The following is a 25,088-nucleotide window of genomic DNA, read 5'->3' as shown; positions in this document are numbered from 1 at the left end:
AAGATTAAAACGGGAGTCTTCGCGTGAGCAAGTTCAGAGGCGTGGAGGGCGGTGTGTTCCCGGGAAGGTTGATGGGTAGAGGTTAGGGGCAAGGGCAGGGGGTTGGACTTGCATTGATCCCAGCGTCTTCATCAGGAGGATGGGCGGAGCACCAACCGTAGAGGGTTATTGAGAAAGTTAATGAGATCATTAAGCTAAATGCGTATTCTAAGCCTCAATAAAGTTAAAGGAGCCTTCTAAGCCTCAATAAACTTAAAGGGGTGGAAACCGGGCCCCCCTCCGGAAGGGTCCGGGGCTGGGCGGCGCGTCTGTCTCTGGGCATGCTCAGTGCAGGGGCAGGGCTGGGGCGGGGGTGGCTGAAAGTTTTGAGCGGTGCTCCAGGCTCCTCCCTCCGGCTCGGGGAAGCAGGGAAGGGGAGAGGAGAAGGAGTCGGGAGACTGCACAGGCCAGAAAGTCTGCGGGGGGCGACGCGCCCCTGGCCCGTCCGGGCTCCAAGTCCCGCGTCGCCGCCCTGGCGGGGACGGTGCAGCAAGCGGCGGGATGCGGCGGGGCGGCAGCCTGAGCGCCCCGGATGGCCCGCGGCGGGGCGGCCTGCAAGAGCGACGCGCGGCTGCTGCTGGGGCGGGACGCGCTGCGGCCGGCGCCCGCGCTGCTGGCCCCCGCGGTGCTGCTGGGCGCCGCGCTCGGCCTCGGCCTCGGCCTCTGGCTTGGCTGCCGCGCGGGCCGCCAGCGCACGCGACACCAGGTGGGTCGGCCGAGCAGACAGCGGCGGGGCGGGGAGCGCGGGGAGCGGGGCGTGGGGCGCGTGGGGCGCGTGGCTTCTGGGTCTTGCGGGCCCGGAGCCCCGGCTCTGCGACTCCTTGAGCCTGGTTGGGAACTTCGCGCGCAACCGCTTAGGCGTCGGGTTCCCCTTCTGCTCCAGGAGGGAGGTGGCGGCGTGACTACAGGGCATTGGCTTGGGGTCCCCTGCGGTGCCTGTTACATCCCACTCCGTTGGGTGATCCTAGACAGCAGCCCAACCGCGCCACGCCTCGGTCTCCTCATCTGCAGCACCAAGGGTTTGGACAGGATGCTGGCCCCGCTCACCGTGATGGACAGAAGGACGGCTGGGGCTCCCACGCCTGAATGCCTATTCCTGCTTCTGCCTCTTGCATCCTTGAGGTGTGGGTTACGTCGCCTGCCCTGAGTCCCAGCCGCCACATTGGCATTCATTTTTTCTTTCATCCCACAGTAAAAGTTTTCGGGCACCTTCTACAGCCAGTCACTGGCCTAGGGACCACATTCATGAGCAGGAGAGACCCTGCCTTGCCTGCTTGAGGTTCACAGCCTCAAGGAGAAGGACGAATTGCAAGTTTGCAAGTAAACTATCGGTTATGACACCGCATGGGGAGTCTGTGATGGAACACTGGCAATGCTAGCGTTTATTAAGTGCTATGTACCAGGCAATGAACTAGACCGTCTGCCTAAATGATCTCAATGAATCTCCACAACAGTTTGTCTCTGCTTTGCAGATGAGGAAACTGAGGCACAGAGAGGTTAAGTAACTTACTAAAGTGACAGACGTGTCTAACCCCAAAGCCACTGTGTTCTGCATGGCTGAGGGTCGGGGTGGCTGCCTGAAGGAGACCAGTGGATGCTTCCTATGCAAGTGGCCCTCATGGAATTGGCTGTGCATGGCAACACCTGGCACACCACGATTTTAGGTCCTTGCAGCTTCTGTCTCTTTGGGGTGGGAGGAGGGTAAAGTCTGCGAGATCAGAAACAAGATGGCATGGTCTTGCTGTCCCCATTTCTGGCCCGTGGGAAGAGGAGACAGATCTTGTGCGAGTTCCATGTAGGCACAGGCTCTTTCAGAATATAGGGGAATTTGGTGACTCATGGGGAGCATTACACTGCAAAGAGCTGATGAGGGCTGAAACTGAGATAATGCAAGATGCTTGTAGGTGATTTGGGGGTTTTCAGATCCTGCTGGTGATTAAAAGATACTAAGAGATGCTGATGCTGGCTTGTTGCATGGAGAGAGAAAGGGAAGTAACACACAGAGACTTGGCTGGGTGTCCTATGCAGTGTTTATAGACATCTGGTTCTTTATCCTCCAGCCCATGAGGTGGAGGAACTGCCATTATCCCCACTTTACAGTGAGGCAGTGGATGCTGCAAGGTTATTATGTCCAGGGTGCCACGATGAGTAAACAGTGGGGCTGAATTTCAACCCTAGTTGGTTTGAACCCTAAAGCCAGAGCCTTAAGCATCTGCTACCTGGTGAGGTGGTGGTTAGTATTCCATTTGCTAGCTGAGTCAGCTGAGGATTACCGGGATTAACCAAGGCATCTGGGTTTGCACAGCTAGTCAGTTGAGGGTGATGGCGGCTCAGACCAGGGTGCAGCCGTGGAGGGGTCTGTGGCTCAAAGTAGGACTAAGAGGATTTTCTTACAGTTTGATGTGATCCTTGCAACAATCTTCTTTCTAATGAGATTCGTTTCCTCCTGTCTCCTCCCTCTAGTTTTTATTTATAAAATGTACGTCCGACAATATGACTGTCTTGATTAAACACCTCCAGTGACTCCTGGCTGCCTGCAAAAGATAATGCCCGGGCCGGGCACTGTGGCTCATGCTTGTAATCCCAGCACTTTGGGAGGCCAAGGCGGGCTGATCAACTGAGGTCAGGAGTTCGAGACCAACCTGGCCAACATGGTGAAACCCTGCCTCTACTAAAAATACAAAAATGAGCTGGCGTGGTGGCAGGAGCCTATAATTCCAGCTATTCAGGAGGCTGAAGCAGGAGAATCGCTGGAACCTGGGAGGCGGAGGTTGCAGTGAGCGGAGATTGCACCATTGCACTCCAGCTCGGGCGACAGAGCAAGGCTCCATCTCAAAAAAAAAAAAAAAAAAAAAAAAAAAAAATTTTAGAGACCAGCCTGACCAACATAGAGAAACCCTGTCTCTACTAAAAATACAAAATTAGCTGGGCGTAGTGGTGCATGCCTGTAATCCCAGCTACTGGGGAGGCTAAGGCAGGAGAATCGTTTGAAACCAGGAGGTGGAGGTGGCAGTGAGCCGAGATCATGCCATTGCACTCCAGCCTGGGCAACAAGAATGAAACTCCATCTAAAAAAAAAAAAAAAGATAATGCCCAGTTTTCTAGCATGGTGCATACAATGGCTTACCTTTTCTAGAGCACCTACGCTGACGCATGTGTGCCCAGCCACTTGCCTCATCCTGCTCTCCAGCCACTCAGGACATCTCCCTGTTCCCCGTACACCTCTGCACTTCTGCACATCTGTTCTCTCCGCCTGCATTGGCCTTTCTCAGACTCCATCCTGCTCAGCCCTCGGGACCCAGAGGGATTACCTTCTTAACCAGGGAAGCCTTCTTAACCTTCCGCGTTAGATCAGGTACTTCCCTGCTTTCTGGGTACTCTGTTCTCCTCCTCTGTTCCAAGACACAATTTTATCTTGCACTGCTTTCCTTTTGCTGTTTTTGTTTTATTTTGTTATTTTAACTCATTTCATCATTAAACCTGTTTTATTTACATCAAAGTTGTTCATGCACATAATTTAAAGTGTTAGTTCAAAAGGAGCAATAGCCCCACCCATTTCTACTTCTCAACAGTGGCCTTGTTAACTCTTTCAGCTGATTATTTTGGGAATTTACTTCCCATTTCTAAATAACGTGCCTATATTGCTGCTGTTTACACTTTTTTTTTTTTTTTTTTTTTTTAGCTGCGTGTAATAGCCGTTCACCCTCCACTGTGGAAAGGAAGAGGACTTAGCTCTGTTGCCTCCCGTCCTCCATAAAATGTCCACTCTTCCCAACACCACCATCACACTCCCGATAGGGAGGTTATAGGGGAATTTGGTTAAATTAGTATTCAGTGTTTCCATTATTGCAGTTCTGCAAACATTATTTACTGTAAGTTAATGATCAGTTATGGTTATGAATACCTTTTTTTCTTGCACAACATTTTGTTTTTCCTGAAATTAATAATTATTCTCTTTTTTTGTTTTGTTTGAGATAGGGTCTCACTTTATTGCCCGTGCTGGAGTTCAGTGGCATGATCATGGTTCACAGTAGCTTTGACCTCTTGGGCTCAGGTGATCCTCCTGCCTCAGCCTCCCAAGTAGCTGGGACTACAGGCTTGCACCACCATGCCTGGCTAATTTTTTTTTTTTCTATTTTTCATAGAGTCAGAGTTCTGCCATGTTGCCCAGGCTGGTCTCAAACTCCTGGGCTCAAGCAATCCTCCTGCTTTCACCTCCCAAAGTGCCAAGATCACAGGTGTGAGCCACCACATCTGGCCTCGGTTTTTTCATTTGCTTAGATTCTCTGTACTTATCATTCATTTAACTCTCTCCTGTATATGTGCCTTTGTGTTCAAGACATTTGAATGCATTAGATATTTGATCCATTTTATCTTCTTGAGAAAAATATCTCTCCCAGAAACATTCTGACAAGCTCTAGTTTGAGCTGGTTATTCTCCAGACAGCTCTCTAAAGTGTGGACCAGACCAGCAGCATCAATATCTTGGGGAGCTTGATAGAAATGCAAATTCTTGGGCTCTACCCCAGACTCACTGAAGGAGAATCTCTAGGGATGGGTCCAGCAAGCTGTGTTTAATAAGCCCTCCTGGTGATTTACATGCTCTTAAAGTTTGAGAAGCAGCTACTACTCATGCTGGGACTTTCTCATGTCTCTCCTGGGTTGAATCCTGTTTCAGGGATTCCCCGGCACTCCCCTTTCATTAGCTAATTTCATTGCATGCCTGGAGCACATCCTTCAGTAGCTTTTTCAAAAAGGGATGGCTGCAACTCTTTTGAGAACTTCCATGTCTGAAAATGTATTCTTCTATCTTTATACTTAATTTGGTAAGAATAATTAGATTGGAAATAATTTTCCTCCAGAATTTCGAAGGCATTTTTCCATTGTCTTTTTTTTTGTTTTTTGTTTTGTTTTTTTTTTTGAGATAGAGTCTCGCTCTGTCACCCAGGCTGGAGTGCAGTGGTGCAATCTCGGCTCACCACTTCCTGGGTTCAAGCGATTCTTCTGCCTCAGCCTCCCGAGTAGCTGGGACTACAGGCATGCGCCACCACGCCCAGCTAATTTTTGTATTTTTAGTAGAGACGGGGTTTCACCATGTTGGCCAGGCGGGTCTCGAACTCCTGACCTCGTGATCCACCTGCCTCGGCCTCCCAGAGTGCTGAGATTACAGGCGTGAGCCACTGTACCCGGCCTCCATTGTCTTCTAACTGTTGTGGAACCAAACTGGGTTCCACTCACCTGGCACAGTAAGACCAGATAGCGACACTGAGGTTTTGCAGTGGTGAAAAGGAAGGTGTTTATACACAGGGCACCAAGCCAGGAGAACTAGGCAGCTCATGCTCAAATCCTGACCTCCCCGATGAGTTCCAGGTGAGGTTTTTAAAGGTAGAGGTAAATTTCAGGAAAGCAGAAGTTACAGGCAAAATTGTAAATCAATACATGAAGGTTACAACTGGTTTTGGCCTAAAAGGGCCGGACATCTTGAAGTGGAGGCTTGCAGGTCAGAGGTAGATTCAAAGATTTTCTGATTTGCAATTTTGTCAGGGAAGAGAAGCTTTGTTTTAAAATGTAGGTTCGGCAGAAAAGAACCTTAGCTCAGGCTCCTGGGCATGACTTCTTCTGGGCCCCCCAGGAAGAACTTTAGAACAAAGAATGGTGCTTAGAGTTCAGATCTCAGATAAGGGGCAGCTGAGGACCTCAGCCGTGGATCCTCAGAGTGGATCCATTTGATGGGGGTCCAGGTTTCTGAAAAACAACTCAGGGACATATGTTAAGATGGTATCTTTAATTTCTGCAGGGAAACCAAACATCTCCTGACTCTAACTTCCTTGGCTATTGTTTTAAGCGACTATTACCTTCTTGCTTACCAAGTTGCTGATAATTTCCCTTAAAGAAAGTCAGGATTTTCCTTTATTTCCAGGCTTAGGGCAAGGGATTTGCAGGCCCCTAAAAAGGGGGGACTCTGCTTCATCTCATAATTTCCATGGTTGCTGTTGAGAAAACTGATTCTATTCTGATCCTTGATACTTTACACGAAACCTCTTTTCCTTTTGTTCCTCTGTAGAATCTTAAAGAACCTTTACCTTTGCTCCTAGTAAATGAAATTGCATCACGATGGTCTTGGCGAAAGTCGTTTGTCATCCATGGTGCCAGGCATTTGGAACGTCCTTTTGATCGAGAATCATTTTCTTGATTTCTTTGATGATTCTTTTCCTTTTATATGTTTTCTTCTTCCAAGAACTCCTATCGTTTTTTTAGGCTGAATTGGGCTTCCAATCTTTGTCTTTCTCTCTCACTTCGATTTTCTTTGTCTTTTTTAAATTACCTTCAGAGAAACGTTTCTCAACTTTATACTTGTATTGAGTTTTTCATATTTTCAATTTTGAAGAGTAATTTTTTTTGTTCTGAGAATGTTCTATCCTGTTCTTATTTTATGAATGGAATACCTTCTCTGATCTCTCTGATAATATTTTAGTTGTTTATTTATTTAAAGTTGTTTTTCGCTCTGTAGTGCGTTCTCTGCTTGCTTTTTCCTTTTGTTTGTTTTGGATTTTATCTTTCATATTACAGTCTGTCCTCAAATGGCTGATGACCCTCTAGCATCACTTTTCAAGTGATGCTGATGCTCCTTCTGTGGGATAGATTTATTTTTTCCTTGATGTCTTTACTGTAGGACTATCTGACTGGGTTCTTCTTTGCAGGACCCTTGTACTGGCCAGCCATGGTTGGTAAACAACCCCCCAAATCTCTGGCGTCATCATCTACCCCAAGACCCACCCCAGACTGCTATATCTACACAGGTTTCTCTCTATGCCCAGCATGGGCCTGCCTCCAAGGCCTTTGCACTTTCTGTTCTCTGTCTCTAGAATGCTCCTCCCTGAGATATCTCAATGGCTCGTGGCCTCACTTCTTTTAAGTTCCTTCTCAAATGCCACTTTGTCCAAGAAACTTTGTCTCCCATCATCCTTCATTCCCCCACCCTCCACTGTTACTCTAGAACACGATTGTCCCTGAATTACTATGTATTTTTTCATTTGTTTGCATCTTTCTTCTCTCACTGCAGTGTCAATGCCACAAAAGCAGAGGCTGTGTATTTTGTTCATTACTCTATTCCCAGTACCTAGAACAAGGCTTGACACAAAGCAGATGCTCGATAATAGTAGCTGATTAACTCAGTGACAAACTGGTGATGTTTCTTTAGTTCAAAGATTATATTCATGAGCAGCCAGTGATTAAAGAGGAAGTTGAGAAGTGTCTGGGATAACAGAATTTTAAATATAGTCTACTCTCCTTATTCATGGTAGTTATGTTCTGTAAAATCGCTGAGAACACAGCATTAGTGAACACTGAACCATTGTTCCTGGGGGAAAAACAGGGTTAGGTTCCTACAAGCCTCTGGTCACAACATTTCCATTAACCAGTCAATACATAGCATAGTTTTATGTATGTTTCTGTTTAAAGATATCTTATTTAATAGATATTTTTAATTTATTAACATTGGACTCAGACATCAGCACTGTAACTCACATCTGAATGAAGCTTCTGTAACACACCCATTTCTCCAGAGGGCATGTCATAGTTTTCTTGTGTTTCAGGAGACTAGACAGCACTTCTGCACTGTGTTTGGTGGTTATTTTAAACAGTAAAGTCACCGAGAAAAAGCACAGAAATGGAAAAACTGTGCTACTAGAGTATGAAAAGGATGTTTGTTTACAGCATGAGGGCAGAGACAAGAAGGCAGAGTGCTACCTTGTTCCATCTCAACTGAGCACGTGCATGCTGGGCAACTCAGATTGTTCATGCTCTGCGTGTATCCGTGAATAACTGTAAAAGCGCCATGAGCATTGGTTTGGGGGTTATAAATAAATTTTAGCAAGTACAGGAATTGGCAAATATGGAATCCATAAATAATGAGCACTCGTTGTATTTCAGAATAGAAACTACTCTATAACTTAAGGTCACCTAACATATTTTCTTAAAAACCATTCAATGGAATGATCAAGATCAACAGGAAAATTAATACGCATGTGCCATTTCCCATGCTTAGTTGTTAAATCCAAGGAGCTCCCAGTCCAATGGGGTCCCCAACCTAGAAGAAAAACGGAACAAGCTTTGCTCTGCCTCTTGCCTCAAGTCCTGAGGGTGCACTGAAATGGGGCATCCTGGAGGCCTTAGGGGAACTTCTCAGGAAGGTGACCTGTGCAGTCTTGAAGGACGTGTAGCAGACCCCATGTGGGGTGGGAGACATCACACACAGAAGACCAAGCTTGAGAACCACAGAGGCGAGCAGAAGCGGCCGCTGGACTGTGGGAGTTGACTGGCAAAAGTCACAGTGGGGACCAGGCTGACTGACCTCGATGTTGTGTTTCTATCCACCCCCAACTCCTGACCTTTGGGTTTTAGAAAGACGACACTCAAAATCTGCTCAAGAATTTGGAGTCTAATGCGCAGACCCCCTCGGAAACTGGCTCCCCATCGAGGAGGAGGAAGAGAGAAGTGCAGATGTCGAAGGACAAGGAAGCTGTTGATGTAAGCTTGGTGTTGGTGTTTGTTTGTGGAGGCACATGTGGGAGGTGGGGTATTCCCCCTGGCAGCCAGGTGTCATGTAGACAAGCCTCTGACAGATATAGTTTCCCAATGGGCTGCTTTTCTGAGGCATAATTTACATACAATCAAATGCGCAGACTTCAGGTTTTACAGTTTGATGAGTTTTGACAATTGCATACCCCTTAGAACAAATACCCCCCTGAGAATGTTTTCATCACCCAGCAAGTCCTCTAGTGCCCCTTTCTGGTCACTTCCCACCCCCACACACTTCCAGAGGCACCCAAGCGTGGGATTTCCATTGGTTGGTTTTGCAGTTCTAGAACCTTATGCAAACGAAATTACGCTCTTCTGTGCCTGTGTTCCCTCCACAGAATGCCTTGAAATGTTTCCCTTTCGTTGTGTGTATCAATAATTCGCCCATTTTTATTGCTCAGTGGCAGTCAACTGTGTGGATGTGCCATGCTTTTGTTGATTGCTCACCATTTAGTGTGTATTTCATTGGTGGACCGGGCTGTTTTCAGAATTTGACTGTGATGAATAAGCCTGCTGTGAATGTTGGTGCATAAGTCTGTTTATTTTCATTTCATTTTACTTCCTTTAATTAAATCTCTAGGGGTGGGGGTGCTGGGTGTCTGGAAGAGACGTTAAAAAAAATCTCTTTTTTCCTGCCTTCCTGGAACCCTTACTCTATCCACAGAACATCGCTTTCTGGGTGAGCCCTGTGGGTGGAGAGGATGTGACATTTCTAGTCACCTCCTTGTCCCCTAGAAGTACTGCAGGCTTCATCTTCTGGAATAAGAGGAAGAGATTGAACTAGCATTGTTTTTTAGCATCTACTCATGCCAGGCAGTTTTACACCTCTCATCTGTGAGTGATGCCAACACTCGCGTGAATGATTTTGTGCCCTTCTCTCAGCAGCCACGTGAGGCTGATCTGATTTATATTCCCATTTTCCAGATGAGGAAGCCGAGGCTCAGAGGTAGGCTGCCTTCCTGAGTCCCGCAGCTGGGGAGTAGCCAAGCTGATATTTGTCCTTGGGTTCGCCAGGCCCCTTATCGGGAGTGCTGCATCCCCACACCTGACTCCTAGCCTGTGCCCCTTTCCAACCTGTTCCATCCTGTTCTGCAGCCTCAGCTTACTACAGAAGAAAGTGGGCTCGGGATTTAAAAATGGATTTCCCCAAAGGTCCAAAGTCAGTAGGGCTCAGCTTCTAGTTACTCTGAACAATCAGCTTTTGCATCAGCCCTGCATCTCCCTCCCTGGCTGGTGGGATCCCTGTGGAGGGGGGCATTACCCTGCCCTTGGCCAACGTGGAAGGCGGGAGAGATGGGGAAGCCTCTGCTGCTATCCCGGGACATGGCTTGCAGGAGATGAGTCTGGAACAAGCAGATCTTTAACTTTACCCTTGGTAATTATTAGCTTGATAATGGGCATCTGCTAGGTGTAGCTGAATAGTGAACAGGTAAGACATGACTAGGCAGGAAAATATGAGTTAACTTTACAGCAGGGTAAAAAGACTTAGGTCTCTCTGCAAACACTGATTGAGTCCCTATTTGAATGTGCCCTGTGCTGTCTCTAACACTGTTTGCTTGCCTCTCCACGTGTGTCTGTGTATGTCCCAGTCCTTCACTCTCATGTGTCTATGTGGGTCTTTCTATGTGTGTCTTTGTGACAGTATGTGAGCTGCAGGTGCACGGCGTCTCCCTGTCTGTGTCTCTCTTCGCCTTCTCTCTACTGCTCTGCCCCTCTCCCACCGTCTCACACTACTAGAATCTGCTGACAGATGTGAAAACAGATGCCCACCCAAAAACTTGTACACAAATGTTCAAAGCAACACTATTCACAATAGCCAAAATGTGGAAACAACCCAAATGGAAAAACTGGAAAAATAAAATGTGATATATGCAGACATTGGAAGGTTATTTGGCCATAAAATAAAATGAAGGGTCGATCGATGCTACAACCTGAATGAACTTGGAAAACATGCTAAATGAAAGAAGGCACTCACAAAAGACCACATGTTATAGGATTCCATTCCTGTGAAATGTCTAGAACAGGAAGATTTATACAGTCAGAAAGTAGATTAGTGGTTTCCAGGGGCTGGGGAAGAGGAAGGGGAGGGATGGGGTGACAGTGAAAGAGGACAGCGTTTCTCTTTGATGCCATGAAAATGTTCTAAAGTTGACTATAGGCTGGGCATGGTGGCTCATGCCTGTAATCCCAGCACTTTGGGAGGCTGAGGCGGGCAGACACTTAAGGTCAGGAGTTTGAGACCAGCCTGGCCAACATGGTGAAACCCCATCTCTAGTAAAAATACAAAAATCAGCTGGGTGTGGTGGTGCATGCCTGTAGTTCCAGCTACTTAGGAGGCTGAGGCAGAAGAATTGCTTGAACCCAGGAGGTGGAGGTTGCCGTGAGCTGAGATTGTGCCACTGCATTCCAGCTTAAGTGACAGCAAGACTCTGTCTCAAAATAAATACAGTTGACTATAGTGATGGCTGCACATATCTGAAGATAGGGAAAACTATGAAATAGTATATTTACATGAGTGAACTGCGGGGTGTGTGAATTAAATCTCAATAAAGCTGTTAAACAATGCTGCTCACACATAGGGTACCCTTGAATGTGATGAAAACACATCTGGCTTTGGGACCTAGAATCCTGGAACCCAGTCCCAGCTCTGCCACATGTTTGCTGTGTGATGTTTGGCAGGAAGCATAACCTGTCTGAGCCTCAAGTTTCTCATTTAAAATGACAGCAGTGATGGTGCTCCCCCCACCATCCCCGAGTCACCCAGGGCTGAGTTAATGCGTGTGAACGTTCCTGCCGCAGAATAGGGGCTCAATCAGTGTTTGCAGGGGGGCCTAAGTCTTTCTACCCTGCTGTAAGGTTATTTTTTTCTGCCTAGTAATGTCTTACTTGTTCACTATTCAGCTACAACTAGCAGATGCCCATTATCAAGCTAATAATTGCCAAGGGTTAAGTGAAAGATCTGCTTGTTCCAGTGACTGGCTTGTCAGAATGCTCTTGCTTTCTGCAGACTGAGCTTGTCAAAATATGTGGTCAGGGCTGCTTTGGCCCAGTGGGTTGAGCTGTAACTTTCTTGTCCTCTAGTGCACAGAAAACCAGGGCCTTGTGGTTCCTGCCACGCCTTGGATGACCTCTGTTTAATGAACAGCTCATCTCAGCCGAAAACAAACAGAAAATTCCAGAAGGCTCTGAGGCATGCTATTCCACAGCCTCCGTCTCTCCATCCCACTCCTTTGCTTTGGAGGGAGGGAGAGTGGGTAGAGCCTTTAAGGATGCATTTATGCATTCTCTGAAAAGAACCCCTTTATATTGGTGATGGAAATGGCTTTTCCTTTCCTGCAATTATACTTTAACCAATTTTCTGAATAATTGCATTGCTCCAGCTGAGGAAGTTTTACCTTGTAGATTTCACTGCAACCAATTTTCTAAATAATTGCATTGCTTCGGCTGGGGAGACTCTCAGAATTTGGAGGACACCTGACCTTAATGAGGAGAGCTTTAAAAAACTAAAGGCAATAGCTCCTGTTCAGGTAGCAGAGCCCGCTCCTTCCCTGATTTCGGGTGTCACATGCTCCTGCATCCTTCATCCCCTGGCAAAGACCATGACCGTCCTTGGGCTGGCCCTGCAGGGGTTGCAGTCTGCAGGTAGACAGATCAGGTTGCGCCTTCCTGCCAGCTGGGATGTGTTTCTGATGCCCATTTCTCGGCTCCTCTATCCCCAGGTGCTGCGCCTACAGGTCTCGGATGGACCCTGCACCAACATCCTTTCCTTCTTTTTTTTTTTTGAGACGAAATCTCACTCTGTTGTCCAGTCTGGAGTGCAGTGGTGCGATCTTGGCTCCCTGCAACCTCCGCCTCCTGGATTCAAGTGATCCTCCTGCCTCAGCCTCCTGAGTAGCTGGGATTACAGGCATGTGCCACCATACTCAGCTAATTTTTGTATTTTTTAGTAGAGACGGGGTTTCACCATGTTGGTCAGGCTGGTCTCAAACTCCTGACCTCGCGATCTGCCCTCCTTGGCCTCCCAAAGTGCTGGGATTACAGGCGTGAGCCATCGCACCTGGCCCTTTCCTTTTCATAATTAGGTTTTTGTTTTGTATTCCCTTCTTGAAGGTCAACTCCTGGGAAGCAGGGATTTTGCTTTTCTCTCGTGGTCACCCTTTTCTTTGTCCTTTCTTTTCTCCCCTGTTTGTAGGAAGTTTACAAATGCACAGGGCCCTTTTGCTTTTGTATCTTTCCCTTGAGCAACTGTGTCTCCCCCCGGACAGTCAGCCAGGGCTGGTGTCCTGGGTGTGACCTGTGAGGTCACAGGGACCATGCTCAGATAGGCCCACTGTTGGCCGGTGGACTCAGTTGTCACTATCTTGAAATTCTTGATCATTATTAAATAAGAATCCCCATTTTCATTTTGCAATGGACCCTGCAAATGAGTCCTGAGTTCAGCCTTTTCCATCTTCCTGCCATTCCTTGTTCACTGACAAAACTCCAAGCAGAAAGTGGGCCGGAATGCAGGGGGTTGAGAGCAGGCCAGGCTCTGTACCCTCAGGTCAGAGGGAGGCCAGGAAGGGTTTTAAGAGGCACCTCGATGGAAATTCATGTTTAAAAGATCATTCGATTTCCACAGGGAGAATGAATTGGAAGGTGTTAACCTCTGATCCTCAGTTCGCAGCACCATAGGTGGGCATGATGATAATAGTCCCCACCTCCTCAAGCTGACTGATGTGTGATAATTAAATGGGCAAACATGCATAAGGTGGCTGGAGACGGTAGACCCTCAAAACATGGATGAGGAGCTGGTTAGGAAATGATTGCAGCCCTTCAGGGTAAATATGTTGGAGGCATAGGCCAGGGCCATAGATTCGAGAGAGATGTAGGAGGTTGAGTTAATGGGATTGGTGGTCCGTTGGATGTGGGGACTTGGGATGTGGGATTGTGTGGTGCCTCAGTATCTGATGTAGGTTCCTGAACATGGTGAAGCCAAGCCCAGGGACCTTCTCTACGAACCCCCACTTCATTTTAAACTTCATGGCACTTACTCTTGCTCTTATTCACATCATGTTGACAAAGCCAGCATGGCATCGGCTAAAGAGGGCGGACCTGGGGCCAGTAAAGCTGAGTTCAGATCCTGATTCTAGCGATGATTAGCTGTGTGGCCTTAGGCACGTTGCTTCACCTCTGTGCGACTCATTTTCTCTGTCTGGAAGTGGAGACAGTGACTTCTGTGGCAGGGTCCTTGGAAGCTTAGGGAGGTAGCGTATGTTGGTGGTCTTCCCTGTTTTTTGTTTTTTTTTTTCACTTCTTGAAACCTTTTCTTCAACTTTTATTTTAAGTTCTTGGGTACATGTGCAGGATGTGCATGTTTGTAACATAGGTAAACGTGTGCCATGGTGGTTTGCTGCACAGATCAACCCATCACCTAGGTGTTAAGCCCAGCATGCACTAGCTATTCTCCCTGATCCTCTCCCTCCCCTAGCCCATGACAGGCCCCAGTGTGTTTTGTTCCCCCAACCCAATGTGTCTATGTGTTCTCATTGTCTAGCTTCTACTTATAAGTGAGAACATGCGGTATTTGGTTTTCTGTTCCTGTGTTAGTTTGCCGAGGATAATGGCTTCCAGCTCCATCTATGCCCCTGCAAAGGACATGATCTTGTTCCTTTTTATGGTGGCATAGCATTCCATACTGTATATATACCACATTTTCTTTATCCAGTCTATCATGGATGGGCTTTTGAGTTGATTCCATTTCTTCGCTAATGTGAATAGTGCAGTGAACATACACATGCATGTATCTTTATAATAGAATGATTTCTATTCCTTTGGGTAGATACCCATTAAAGGGATTGCTGGGACAAATGGCATTTCTGCTTCTAGCTCTTTGAGGAATCGCCACACTGTCTTCCACAATGGTTGAACTAATTTACATTCCCACCAACAGTGTAAAAGTTTTCCTTTTTCTCCACAGCCTCACCCGCATCTGTTGTTTCTTGACTTTTTAATAATCGCCATTCTGACTGGCGTGAGATGGTATCTCATTGTGGTTTTGATTTTCATGTCTCTAATGATCAGGGATGTTGAGCTGTTTTTCATGTGTTTGTTGGCCACATGAATGTTTTCTTTTGAGAAATGTCTGTTCATGTCCTTTGCCTACTTTTTCATGGGGTTGTTTTTTAATGGAGTTGTTGTAAATTTGTTTAAGTTCCTTGTAGACTCTGGATATTAGACCCTTGTCAGATGGGTAGATTGTAAAAATGCTCTCCCCTTCTGTAGATTGTCTTTCACTCTGATGATAGTTTCTTTTGCTGTGCAGAAGCTCTTTAATTAGATCACATTTGTCAGTTTTTGCTTTTGTTGTGATTGCTTTTGGCGTTTTTGTCATGAAATCTTTGCCTGTGCCTGTGTCTTGAATGATATTGCCTAGATTTTCTTCTAGGATTTTTATAGTTTTGAGTTTAAATTTAAGTCTTTAATCCATCTTGAGTTAATTTAGTATAAGGTGTAATGTGAAGAGTCTTCCCCCATTCTTGTCACCCAAGTCGTGTGAGTTGTAAGGTACAGAGAAACAACAAGAACAGGAGCCCCTGGTGTGGAGTGTCCCTCCCGTGTTGCTCACAGGGCATCACAGTGCAGCTCTTCCTGGAGACGTATCTAGGCCACAGTGCTGGCTCAGTGGAGGCTGTGTCAACACCCCAAATTAGGAGCAAGTGCTCAATCCTTCTGTGTTTCCCACAATAAGATGTCTTATTCCAAGGTGAACTTTGTGATTGGAAATTGGTCATTGGTGATAGATCTCACTATTCAAGACGTGGTTGAGAAGCACTGGGATTGACTCAGATGCAGTTTTCTTCCATCACTGTGTTCAGAATTGCCCAGTAGAGATTTCTCATGGTCTGCAGCGCCAGGCTCTGGGCTTGCCTGTCTGCTTATCTTCATTCACTATCTGGTTGTTTCCAAAGCATTGATTCAGCAGTGACTTTACAAAGTGCAGGGCTGGGGTGAGGATGACCCAACAGGAGAGAGATGCAGAGGATGTGGGGAGATACGGCAGGCCATGGATAAGTCCATCCAGCTTCTTATTAATGAGTCAGGGGAGGTGATTCCTGAGCAGGATTTGACAGTGGTGCGTTGTGCCACTATGCAAAGCAGCTCACTGATGAGTTTCTTCTTTTTTCTAGCGACTCAGCAGGGTGCTTCGTGTATATGGTCTTCAAGGGCAGATACTCTGCTGGTTTACTATCTGGGAAGACTGAGGTTCAGAGAAGTTAGAAGACTTGCCCAACCACTTCCTTTTGTTTAAGGGTCTAATCTCAACTCTTGTGTGAATATGACTGCATGTGCTTATACCCCTGGCAATGCTAAAATTATTTTGTGTGTTTGCTTTTTCTAATTCCTTAGGAGACTATCTTGTTAATCAGTCTGAAGTTATTCAAATCCTTATTTCTTCCAAAGCTGAAGAATTGTAATTAAATGAACATTGTGCCATTCTCTTTTGATAGCATTTGTCTGTTCATCCATCTGTCCATATGCCCATCTATTTTTTCATCCACCCATCTATCTCTCCACCTTTTCATTCACCCATCCGTCTGTCCATCCTTCCATCCAACCACCCATCTATTCATCTGTCTACCTATCCATCCATCCACCCGTCTATCCATCTGCCCACCCACCCATTCAGTCACCCATCCATCCATCTGTCCATCTATCTGTTTGTCCACCCATCCATCCATTTTCCTTCTGGCAAGGAAGAGCTAATATGAATCTAAATGTGCCTATCATGGTCTCTTTCTGAGGCTGCTATTACAAATGGGATGAGGCATTTTGGAAAAACTTGACAACTTATCCTTCATTTTACAGAAAGTTTCCCATGCTGTTTGTGTCTTTCTCTCCCAGGAATGTGAGCCGCCTTCCAACAGCAATATCACAGCATTCGCCCTGAAGGCCAAAGTCATCTACCCCATCAATCAGAAGTTCCGGGTGAGAGTCCTGAGCTCCATCGTAGAAAGCCAGTTACTTCCGTCATGTGCCAGAGATTGGGAGGAAAGTGGGGGGATTAACTGTGTGATGTTTGGTCTTGTTTGAGGGTTTTATGGCATGTCGTTTTAGTAGGGGTAGTTTTGAGGCTCAGGAACAGGACATGCCCATGGTAACCACGGTAAGGAAGTTCCATGGTTCCTTGTATCCCCAGGGACACGAGGTGACAGCACAGTAGGACAGCTCCCTCTCTGCCTTTTAAACACTAATAGAAACACTGATACCGACTCAGTTCTGAGTGCTAATCCTCATTCACAGAGCCCTGGACTAATGGCAGCAGCTGGCACTTACTGAACACTTATGTGCACAGGGCCAGTGTCGTGCTAAGTATTTGTCATGCATTAGGCATTTCAAGTTGGTGTTATGCCTATCAGGTAAATAATGTCTCCACACGTAAGGAAACTGAGGCCCAGAGAGGTGAGTGACCTGAGGTCACATGACAGGAAGAGGCAGAGCCAGAGTCAGACCCTAATACCTGGCTATGATTACACCTTCCATAGCTCCTCCAGGAGCCCTCAGCCTGGGAGGTGCTTTGTGCAAAAAAGTTTCCTAGTGAAATAAGTTTGGGAAAATGTGGCTTGCCTTCTTGGTGGTCAGGATGACGAGCTCTGGAGTCACAGCAACTCAGTCCTAACCCCATCTCAGCCATTCACTATGTAGCATTTCCTGACTTCTCCTGCCTCAGTCTCTTTATCTGTGAAATGGGGATGATGGTGCTCCTGCCTCGCCCAGTTGTTTTGGGTGTTACACAGGATAACATACATAAGGGCTCAGAACAGTGCACAATATCTAAGCACTCAGAGCATGTTAGGATCTTTCAATTATTATTTGATTTTGAAGACAGCCAAAGCCTGTTGGAGGTTCTGAGAATTCCTGCACCAAAGGAATATTTCACCTTGTTTAACACAGGCTTTCCCGAACTAATTTTTCCATGGAACCTTTGTGGTGAGCAGTAACTGGCTCATGGAACTGTTCCCTGGAACCCACATTGGGAACCACGTCCTTCACCTGGTTGAAGGGCGGGACGGGTGGGTGGATGAAGGGCATTTCTCCATCCTCTGGGTAGGCCCCGCGTGGGCCCTGGGCATCACGCCGTAGTCAGCAGAGCGTCAGCCCCACCCTGGAGGCCCTCACTGCCTGGGTGGATTGGAATACACGGAGAATGCAGAACAGTGCATGATGAAATAGGCAAGAGGCAGACGCCCAGGGACCTGTGGAGCCAATATGGGGTCCAAGATCTACGCCTGGAGGAAGGGACGCTTCTGCCTAGCAAACAACAAATGGGGGTGTTTCAGGTAGGGGGACCAAAGTCTGGAAAGGCCCAGAATTATGAAGTGACCAGGAGCGTCTAAGCCAGAGCCACTTCATTGTGGCTCGGGCAGCCAGAGGTGGAGGCTGACATTTGCTGGGCCCTCTAGCCGTGCCAGGCCCCAGGCTGTGACCTGTGGGCCTGGTGTGCATGGTACTCCAGCTTCTTGATTAGGAGTGTGGAGCCTGTCGGTGGGCAGAGGGCAGGAGGGTGACTCCTGCTCTGTCCAGGTGAAGGACAGGTGGTTGGCAAGATTCGTGAAGGGAGCAGGCCAGGGGGTCAGACAGCAGGGAGAGAACTGAGTCAGGGCAAGCTGTGGCTATGGAGGAGGTCAGAGTTGGCAGCTGGGAGGAGCGTGCGCTGGGTGTCCAGGGCAAAGATCCAGGTTGGCAGTTTAGGGGAAGGAGCCTGGTGCAGAGGGGCTGACCTTGTGAGGACAAGTGAACTGTGATTCGGGCCTCTGGGATGTCGGTGTGGCAGAACCTGGGACGGAAGCTCTGTGGTGTCTGCTGGCACCCTGGCCAGTCTCCTCCAGGCAGACCTTCCTGTGAGCAGCTAGCGTGAATCACTGGTAGAATTATGAATACTAGATCAAATCCCTGCGGCATCACATGGACTGAGTGTGACTCTCCTACTGCCACCCCAGCCCCTGGCCGATGGCTCCTCCAACCCATCTCTGCATGAAAACTTAAAGCAGGCTGTTTTGCCACACCAGCCAGTAGAGGCCTCTCCTTCCAGCAGCCTGGGGAGCCTGAGCCAGGGTGAGAAGGACGACTGCAGCTCCTCATCCAGCGTCCACTCGGCCACTAGCGATGACAGGTTTCTTAGCCGCACCTTCCTCCGGGTGAATGCCTTCCCTGAGGTGCTGGCCTGCGAGAGGTAAGGAGAGGGGACAATGGAGGATGAGGCTTCCAGTCCTTTTGGAGTGGGCCGGGGGTCACATCGTTGTCAGAGGAGGAAACAGAGGCCCAGAGAGGTTCAGTGACTCTGCCAGGGACACACAGCGACCCAGCGTCACCGTCAGAGCCCCAGATGCATTTGTCATTTCCTGTGCTGTATTGCCCAACACTGGGGTTATGGAGTCAGGCCTGAGCCCCGGGGAGATGACAAGGAGGCCTCATTTAATCACTGGCATGCTCCCAGCCACTGGCGAAGTTGATTAAGTGGGTACTTCTGAGTACTGGGCAGAGTGCTGAGCACTTTACAGGGATTAATGATTTCATGAGGATTTTGCCCGGTGAGGGGGAGCCTGGGACAAGTTCAGCAATCAATAAGTATTAATGAATGAATGAATGAATTCCTCTTAACACCCCTATGAAGTTGGTACTGTCATTTCCTCCAGTTCACAAAGAATAAAGGGAAACACAGAGAGGCTGCGTGACTTGCTGGTCACACAGCGGTGAGTGACGGAGCCGGGTTTGACCCAACCCAGAGCAGGGCTCCACACGTGGTAGGGGCTTAAGAAACTCAGTCTGGCAGGTTCACACACCAGGCCTCAGGCCTCTCTCTGCTCCAAAATTCCATTGAATCCAAGTGGTAGGATGATCCAGGGCACAGCCTCTGCTCAGGGCTGCTGCAAAAAGACTGGGCTCAGCGCCTTGAGCCTGAAAGTGGCCCAGGCAGAAGGGACTTCATTGAAGAGGGGCCTTCTTGGACTGGCCAGCCCTGGCTTAGAACGGCTTTCTTTCAGCATTTGGGACTTAGAGGATTTGAAACGGTTTGGGTGGGAGAGTCATCATTTAAAATGCATTTGCCTATGAGGGAAAAAAGGTCAAAGACTTTTACACTCTGCCATGTATCTGCCCCCGTTGACCCTATGATGGTCGCTTGATTTCTCTGATTCTCCCTTCCCTGAGTCAGTTTCTGCATCTGTAAAATGGGCATGAGAATGTCTCTGCTAAGGCACCGAGGAAAGATGACATGTGATGATAGACATGAAAATGCTTGAGGTTGGGCACCATGACTCATGCCTGTAATCCCAACATTTGGGAGGCCAAGGTGGGTGGATTGCTTGAACTCAGGAGTTTAAGACCAGCCTAGGCAACATAGTGAGACCCCTCTCTAAAATAAAATACAAAAATCAACCAGGTATGGTGGTGCACGCCTGTAGTCCTAGCTACACGGGAGGCTGAGGTGGGAGGATTGCTTGAGCCGGGGAGGTGGAGGCTGCAGTAAGCTGTGATTGTACCACTGCACTCCAGCCTGGGAGACAGAGCAAAACCCTATTTCTAAAAAGATAAGTAAATAAATTTTTTTTTAGAAAATACTCAAAGGAGGAAACATCATTTTTGTTTCTCTCCCTTCCCTCTCTCCATTGGTTTTCTCTTGGAAGTCCCAGGCAGCTATGTCTCTGACACCAACTGTTCTCCTCTCGCCATTAGTGGGTTTCAATCAGCTCATTTGATCCCTTCTTATAAACCTGGAGTGAGTGTAAGGACCTCAGCATGCTGCAGAATGAGAATTTGAGGCAGGGTGTGCTGTGGCTTGTACTGATTAGGGACGTGCCAATATTCTTACTCTTCATTTCTGATACCCTGAAAGTCTTTTCCGATTCTCATTTTATTTTGCAGTGTAGACGTCGACCTGTGTATCTACAGCCTTCACTTAAAAGACCTGCTGCATTTGGACACGGCACTGAGGCAGGAAAAGCATATGGTAGGTGGAGATGTTCGCATTCCCTCCTTTTCATGGGGATGGGAGCTGGGAGACAAGGCCTCTGGGTGCAGTGAGACCCAGAGACCCTTGAGAGGCAGACATCAGTGGAAACAGAGCCACTGTGAGGTGGGGGAAAGCGGCACTGTCAGGCATCCAGCCACAAAATGGAAAAGCACGTCACGCCTGTTGGTGGGGCATGGACTTGACTTTAACCAGAGCTGTAGGGGCCTCGGCAGAAAGATGAGTGCCTCCTCCCGGGGTACACCTCCTGCTGGAGATAGAGATAAGAGATATTTAAAAGAGAACAATATTTTTAAAGGAATAAAATATTGTTATATTTAAAAATATAACAATATTTTTAAAGGAATAAAAAAGGTAAGACTGTTTATGAACATGAATTTTCTTGAGTCTTGCTATGTACTAGGTCCCAGGAGTATTACACTTAAACCTCAGCACAACCCAGAGGGGCGGGTGTCATTATCATGTCCACTCTGCAGGTGAGAAAACTGAGGCACAGGGCAGAGGACTTAACCCAAAGTTATAAAGCTGCGGGAGTGGCGCTGAGATGAGAAGTTCAGTACCTTTTTATGGGGCCATGTGTTCTCTTGACTGAATGAACAAGAACTCAGAACTGTGGATGTGGGGAAAACAACATTAGTCTCTGCCAGATGCACCTGGCCTCTGATTGAATCAACCGTGGACCTGAGCTTTGGGAAGCCAGACAGACGAGTCCCACAGTAGCTGCAGAACCCTGGTGGGTTTAGTCAGGCATCAAGACCACAGGGGTTAAAAAAACTGTTATTTCTCCATAAGGCACATTCTCTGAATTACTGAATGAGGGATGAGACCCAACAGAGAGAAGGCAGATGAGAGAAAGAGGAGAGCTAGGAACAGAGGTGGTCAGACACACAGATATGTCTACAGGGCACTCTTATAAACTGGAGAAGGGCAAGAATGTCACGTTGGAGGCCAGGCGGCTCATGACTGTAATCTCAGCTTTGGGAGGCTGAGGTGGGAGGATTGCTTAAGCTCAGGAATTTGAGACCAGCCTGGACAACATGGCAAAACCCTATGTCTACCAAAAACAAAAACAAACAAACAAACAAAAAACACTTAGCCTGCTGCAGTGGTGCGTGCCTATTGTCCCAGCTACTCAGGAGACTGAGGTGAGAGGAACACTTGAGTCCAGGAGATGGAGGCTGCAGTGAACTGTGATCACACCACTGCACTCCAACCTGGGCGACACAATGAGGTCCTGTCTCAAAAAACAAAAACAAAACAAGAATAGCACACTGGGGATGTGCCTGAAAGAAACTTGGGCTCTGTGTGAGCAGGACTGACTGGCCTCGTAAACGGATGCCAATGTTTGAAACCGTAAATATGCTAGAATTCAAGAAATAGAGCATGGCCTTCACCCCCTCTACCCCCAGCCCTGTGGAGGTCCCTGGATGGGGGCCACCAGGCAGCCTGTGTCTGCAGCCTTCCTCAGTGAGCTACACCTGGCCCTGGCTGTTTTCTCCAAGGCTCCATGCTCCCTGGGAGGACCAGTTGTTTCTTGGCTCAGAGCCTGTCCAGTTGGCGAGCAGAGTAGTCCTGGCTGGCCTCGCCCCACAGCCAGCGAGTGCCCACAGGGAGCAGCTTGCAGTCCTGGAGGGAGCGTTCAGCATCACTCACCATCCAGCACGGGGGTGTGGCACGGTGTCAGACACCAGGGGCAGCCTCTGCCTTTGTGGAGCCCACTCTCTGGGGCAGTGGGGAGGGCAGTAAACAGATGTCACAAAATAAACAGTGGCAGGCAGCATGGCAAAGGCCTGTGACAAAGCATCATGCGAGTGTGAAGGGGGCACCTGAGGGAGTGCAGAGCTGGGGAGATGGTCAGTCTTCCCTGCGGGGAGTCTTGTGGGCGGAAACCCAGGGAAGTTCCAGGAGCACTGGATTAAGGGACAGAAACTGGACTCTAGTCCACCCTTTGACAACTAGGAGCTGTGTGACTTTGGGTAAGTTGCTTCACCTCTCTGGGCCACTTTAGGAAAGGCTTAAAGAAAATATCCTTTCAGCTATTGCTATATGGTGTTACTGGGAAGACAAGCTGCCCCGCTTTGAGAGGGTTCTGTGGGTAGAACTCTAGGCTCCATGTCACAGCTGTGTGGCTGGCATGGTCACAGCAGCGATTATTCTGCACGTACACTCTGGTAGGTTCAGTGCTTTAAATCTTTTACTTCTTTGAAGCTTTACATGCCACTTCACTAACAAGGAACCTGAGGCTCGGAGAGGTTAAGTCACTTGCCCAAAGTCACACAGCTGGTGATGGCAGAATCAGACCTGGACAAGGTCTGTGTGAGTGAAAGGCCCGTGCGTGCCCAGGTGTAGCCCTGCACCCTGCTCGTCAAAGGTGCTCAGGAGAAATGTGTTGCACGTGTGATTGGCACCGCCCTGAGAGAGCTGCTTCCCAGTACGGTCCTTCCTGCTCTGGGGAGCACAACTGTATCGTCACGTGCTGGGACTGCAAGAACCTGGTGAGCCGCTGGGAGCTGTGCTGCCTGGAGACCTAAATACTCTGTTTCCCTGGTAGAGATGAGCTGGGGTTCAGAAGTTATTCAGACCACATGAGACCGTCATGCATCCCAGAAGCTTGGAGCTCCCTGGCTGGCCCTGAGGAGGAAGAAACTGGCTCTGGGCTTGTCCAAGAGGCAGGAGAAGCTGGAGCGTAACCTCTATAAACAGAGTGGCCAGGATGAGAACAGATTGGGGGCATGGAGGAAGATTAAATAAAGGGGAACACCAGCACTAGGGGGTTCTCATGGTGCTGGAATATTACTTTGATTGTGGCTGCACTTATGTGAATCTATACATGGGATAAAATTGCATAGAACTACACACACACACACACGCACACACGTAAATGTGCATAAAGATGGGTAAAAACTGAATAAGGTCTGTAGACAACAGTATTCAACCAATGGCAATTTCCCAGTTCTGATACTGCACCGTGGTGACATCAGAACCACCCCGGGGGAGGAGCACACAGCACTTTGTGCAGGCACACCTGGCATTATTGCGTTTCACTTAATTGTGCTTCAGAGATGCTGCATTTTTTTTTTTTTTTTTTTTTACAAATTGAAGGGTTTTGGCAACTCTGCATCCAGCAAGTCTGTTGCCTCCATTTTTCCAACAGCACATGCTCACTTCATGTCTTTGTGTGATATTTTGATAATTCTTGCAATATTTCAAACTTTTGCACGATTATTGTGTTACGGTGATCTGTTATCAGTGACTTTTGACGTTATGATTGTAATTGTTTGGGGGACACCACAAACTGCACCTGTATGAGACAACGAACTTAATTAATAAATGTTCTATGTGTTCTGACTGCTCCATCAACTGGCCATTCCCTCTGCTTGGGCCTCCCTATTCTCTGAGACACAGTAATATTGAAATTAGGCCAGTTAGTAACGCTGCAATGGCCTCTAGGTGTTTGAGTGAAAGAGAGTCGTGTGTCTCTCACTTTTAAGTCAAAAGTTAGGAATTGTGAAGCATAGTGAGGAAGGCAGGTTGAAAGCTGAGATAGGCCAAAAGCTGGGCTTCTTATACCACACAGCTAAGTTGTGAATGCAAAGAAAAAGTTCTTGAAAGAAATTAAAAGTACTACTCCAGTGAACACATGAATGATAAGAAAGCAAAATAGCCTTATTGCTGATATGGAGAAAGTCTGAGTTGTCTGCATAGAAGATCAAACCAGACACAACATCCCCTTAAGCCAAAGCCTAATCCAGAGCAAGAACCTAACTCTCTTCAATTCTGTGAATGCTGAGAGAGGTGAGGAAGCTGCAGAAGAAAAATTTGAAGCTAGCGGAGCATGAGGTTTAAAGAAAGAGGTAGAGAGGTAAAAGAAAGAAGCTGTCTCCAGAACAAATAAAAGTGCAAGGTGAAGCAGCAGCAAGTGCTGATGGAGAAGCTTCAGCAAGTTACCCAGAAGATCATTGAGGAAGGTGGCTGCACTAAACCACAGATTTTCAATGCAGATGAAATAGCATGATATGGTCATGGAAGAAGATGCCATCTAAGACTTTCATAGCTAAAGAGGAGAAGTCAATATCTGGCTTCAAAGCTTCAAAGAACAGGCTGACTCTCTCACTAGGGGCTAATGCAGGAGATGACTTTAAGTTGAAGCCAGTGCTCATGCACCACTCTGAAAATCCTAGGGCCCTTAAGGGTTATGCTAAGTCTACTCTGCCTGTGCTCTATAAATGTAACAACAAAGCGTGGATCACAACATAGCTGTTTATAGCATGGTTTAAGCCCACTGTTGACACCTACTGCCCAGTAAACAAAATTCTTTTCAAAATGTTACTGGTCATTTTCAAAACCCCTCATCACCCAAGAGCTCTGATGAAGATGTACAAGGAAGTTAATGTCATTTTCTTGCTTGCTAACACAACATTCATTCTGAGCCCATTGATCAAAGAGTAATTTCAACTTTC

At 47.5% G+C, this 25,088-nt stretch overlaps 1 protein-coding gene across 16 annotated transcripts in view; it reads left to right on the top strand.

The window, feature by feature from the left end:
* Positions 1–362: 362 nt before the first annotated feature.
* The window catches only part of EVC (EvC ciliary complex subunit 1), a 117,597-nt gene continuing 92,871 nt past the window's right edge, over positions 363–25,088 (top strand). For 12 of the 16 annotated variants that reach the window (XM_063723307.1, XM_063723309.1, XM_063723313.1 and 9 more), the window contains exons 1-5: positions 365–745; positions 8,442–8,567; positions 16,503–16,586; positions 18,599–18,831; positions 20,523–20,607. In XM_063723307.1, coding sequence (XP_063579377.1) covers positions 572–745; positions 8,442–8,567; positions 16,503–16,586; positions 18,599–18,831; positions 20,523–20,607 — 702 coding nt within the window. In that variant the 5' untranslated portion in view covers positions 365–571. Of the gene's footprint in view, positions 746–8,441; positions 8,568–16,502; positions 16,587–18,598; positions 18,832–20,522; positions 20,608–25,088 lie in introns of all 16 variants that reach the window. The other 4 variants (XM_024246581.3, XM_024246580.3, XM_054553698.2 and 1 more) reach the window with 3 other exon arrangements.

The sequence above is a fragment of the Pongo abelii genome, chromosome 3 (assembly GCF_028885655.2).
Source record: "Pongo abelii isolate AG06213 chromosome 3, NHGRI_mPonAbe1-v2.0_pri, whole genome shotgun sequence".
Taxonomy (NCBI): domain Eukaryota; kingdom Metazoa; phylum Chordata; class Mammalia; order Primates; family Hominidae; genus Pongo; species Pongo abelii.
The sequence above is the reverse complement of the archived record's forward strand: the minus strand, read 5'-3'. Positions and strand labels throughout refer to the sequence as shown.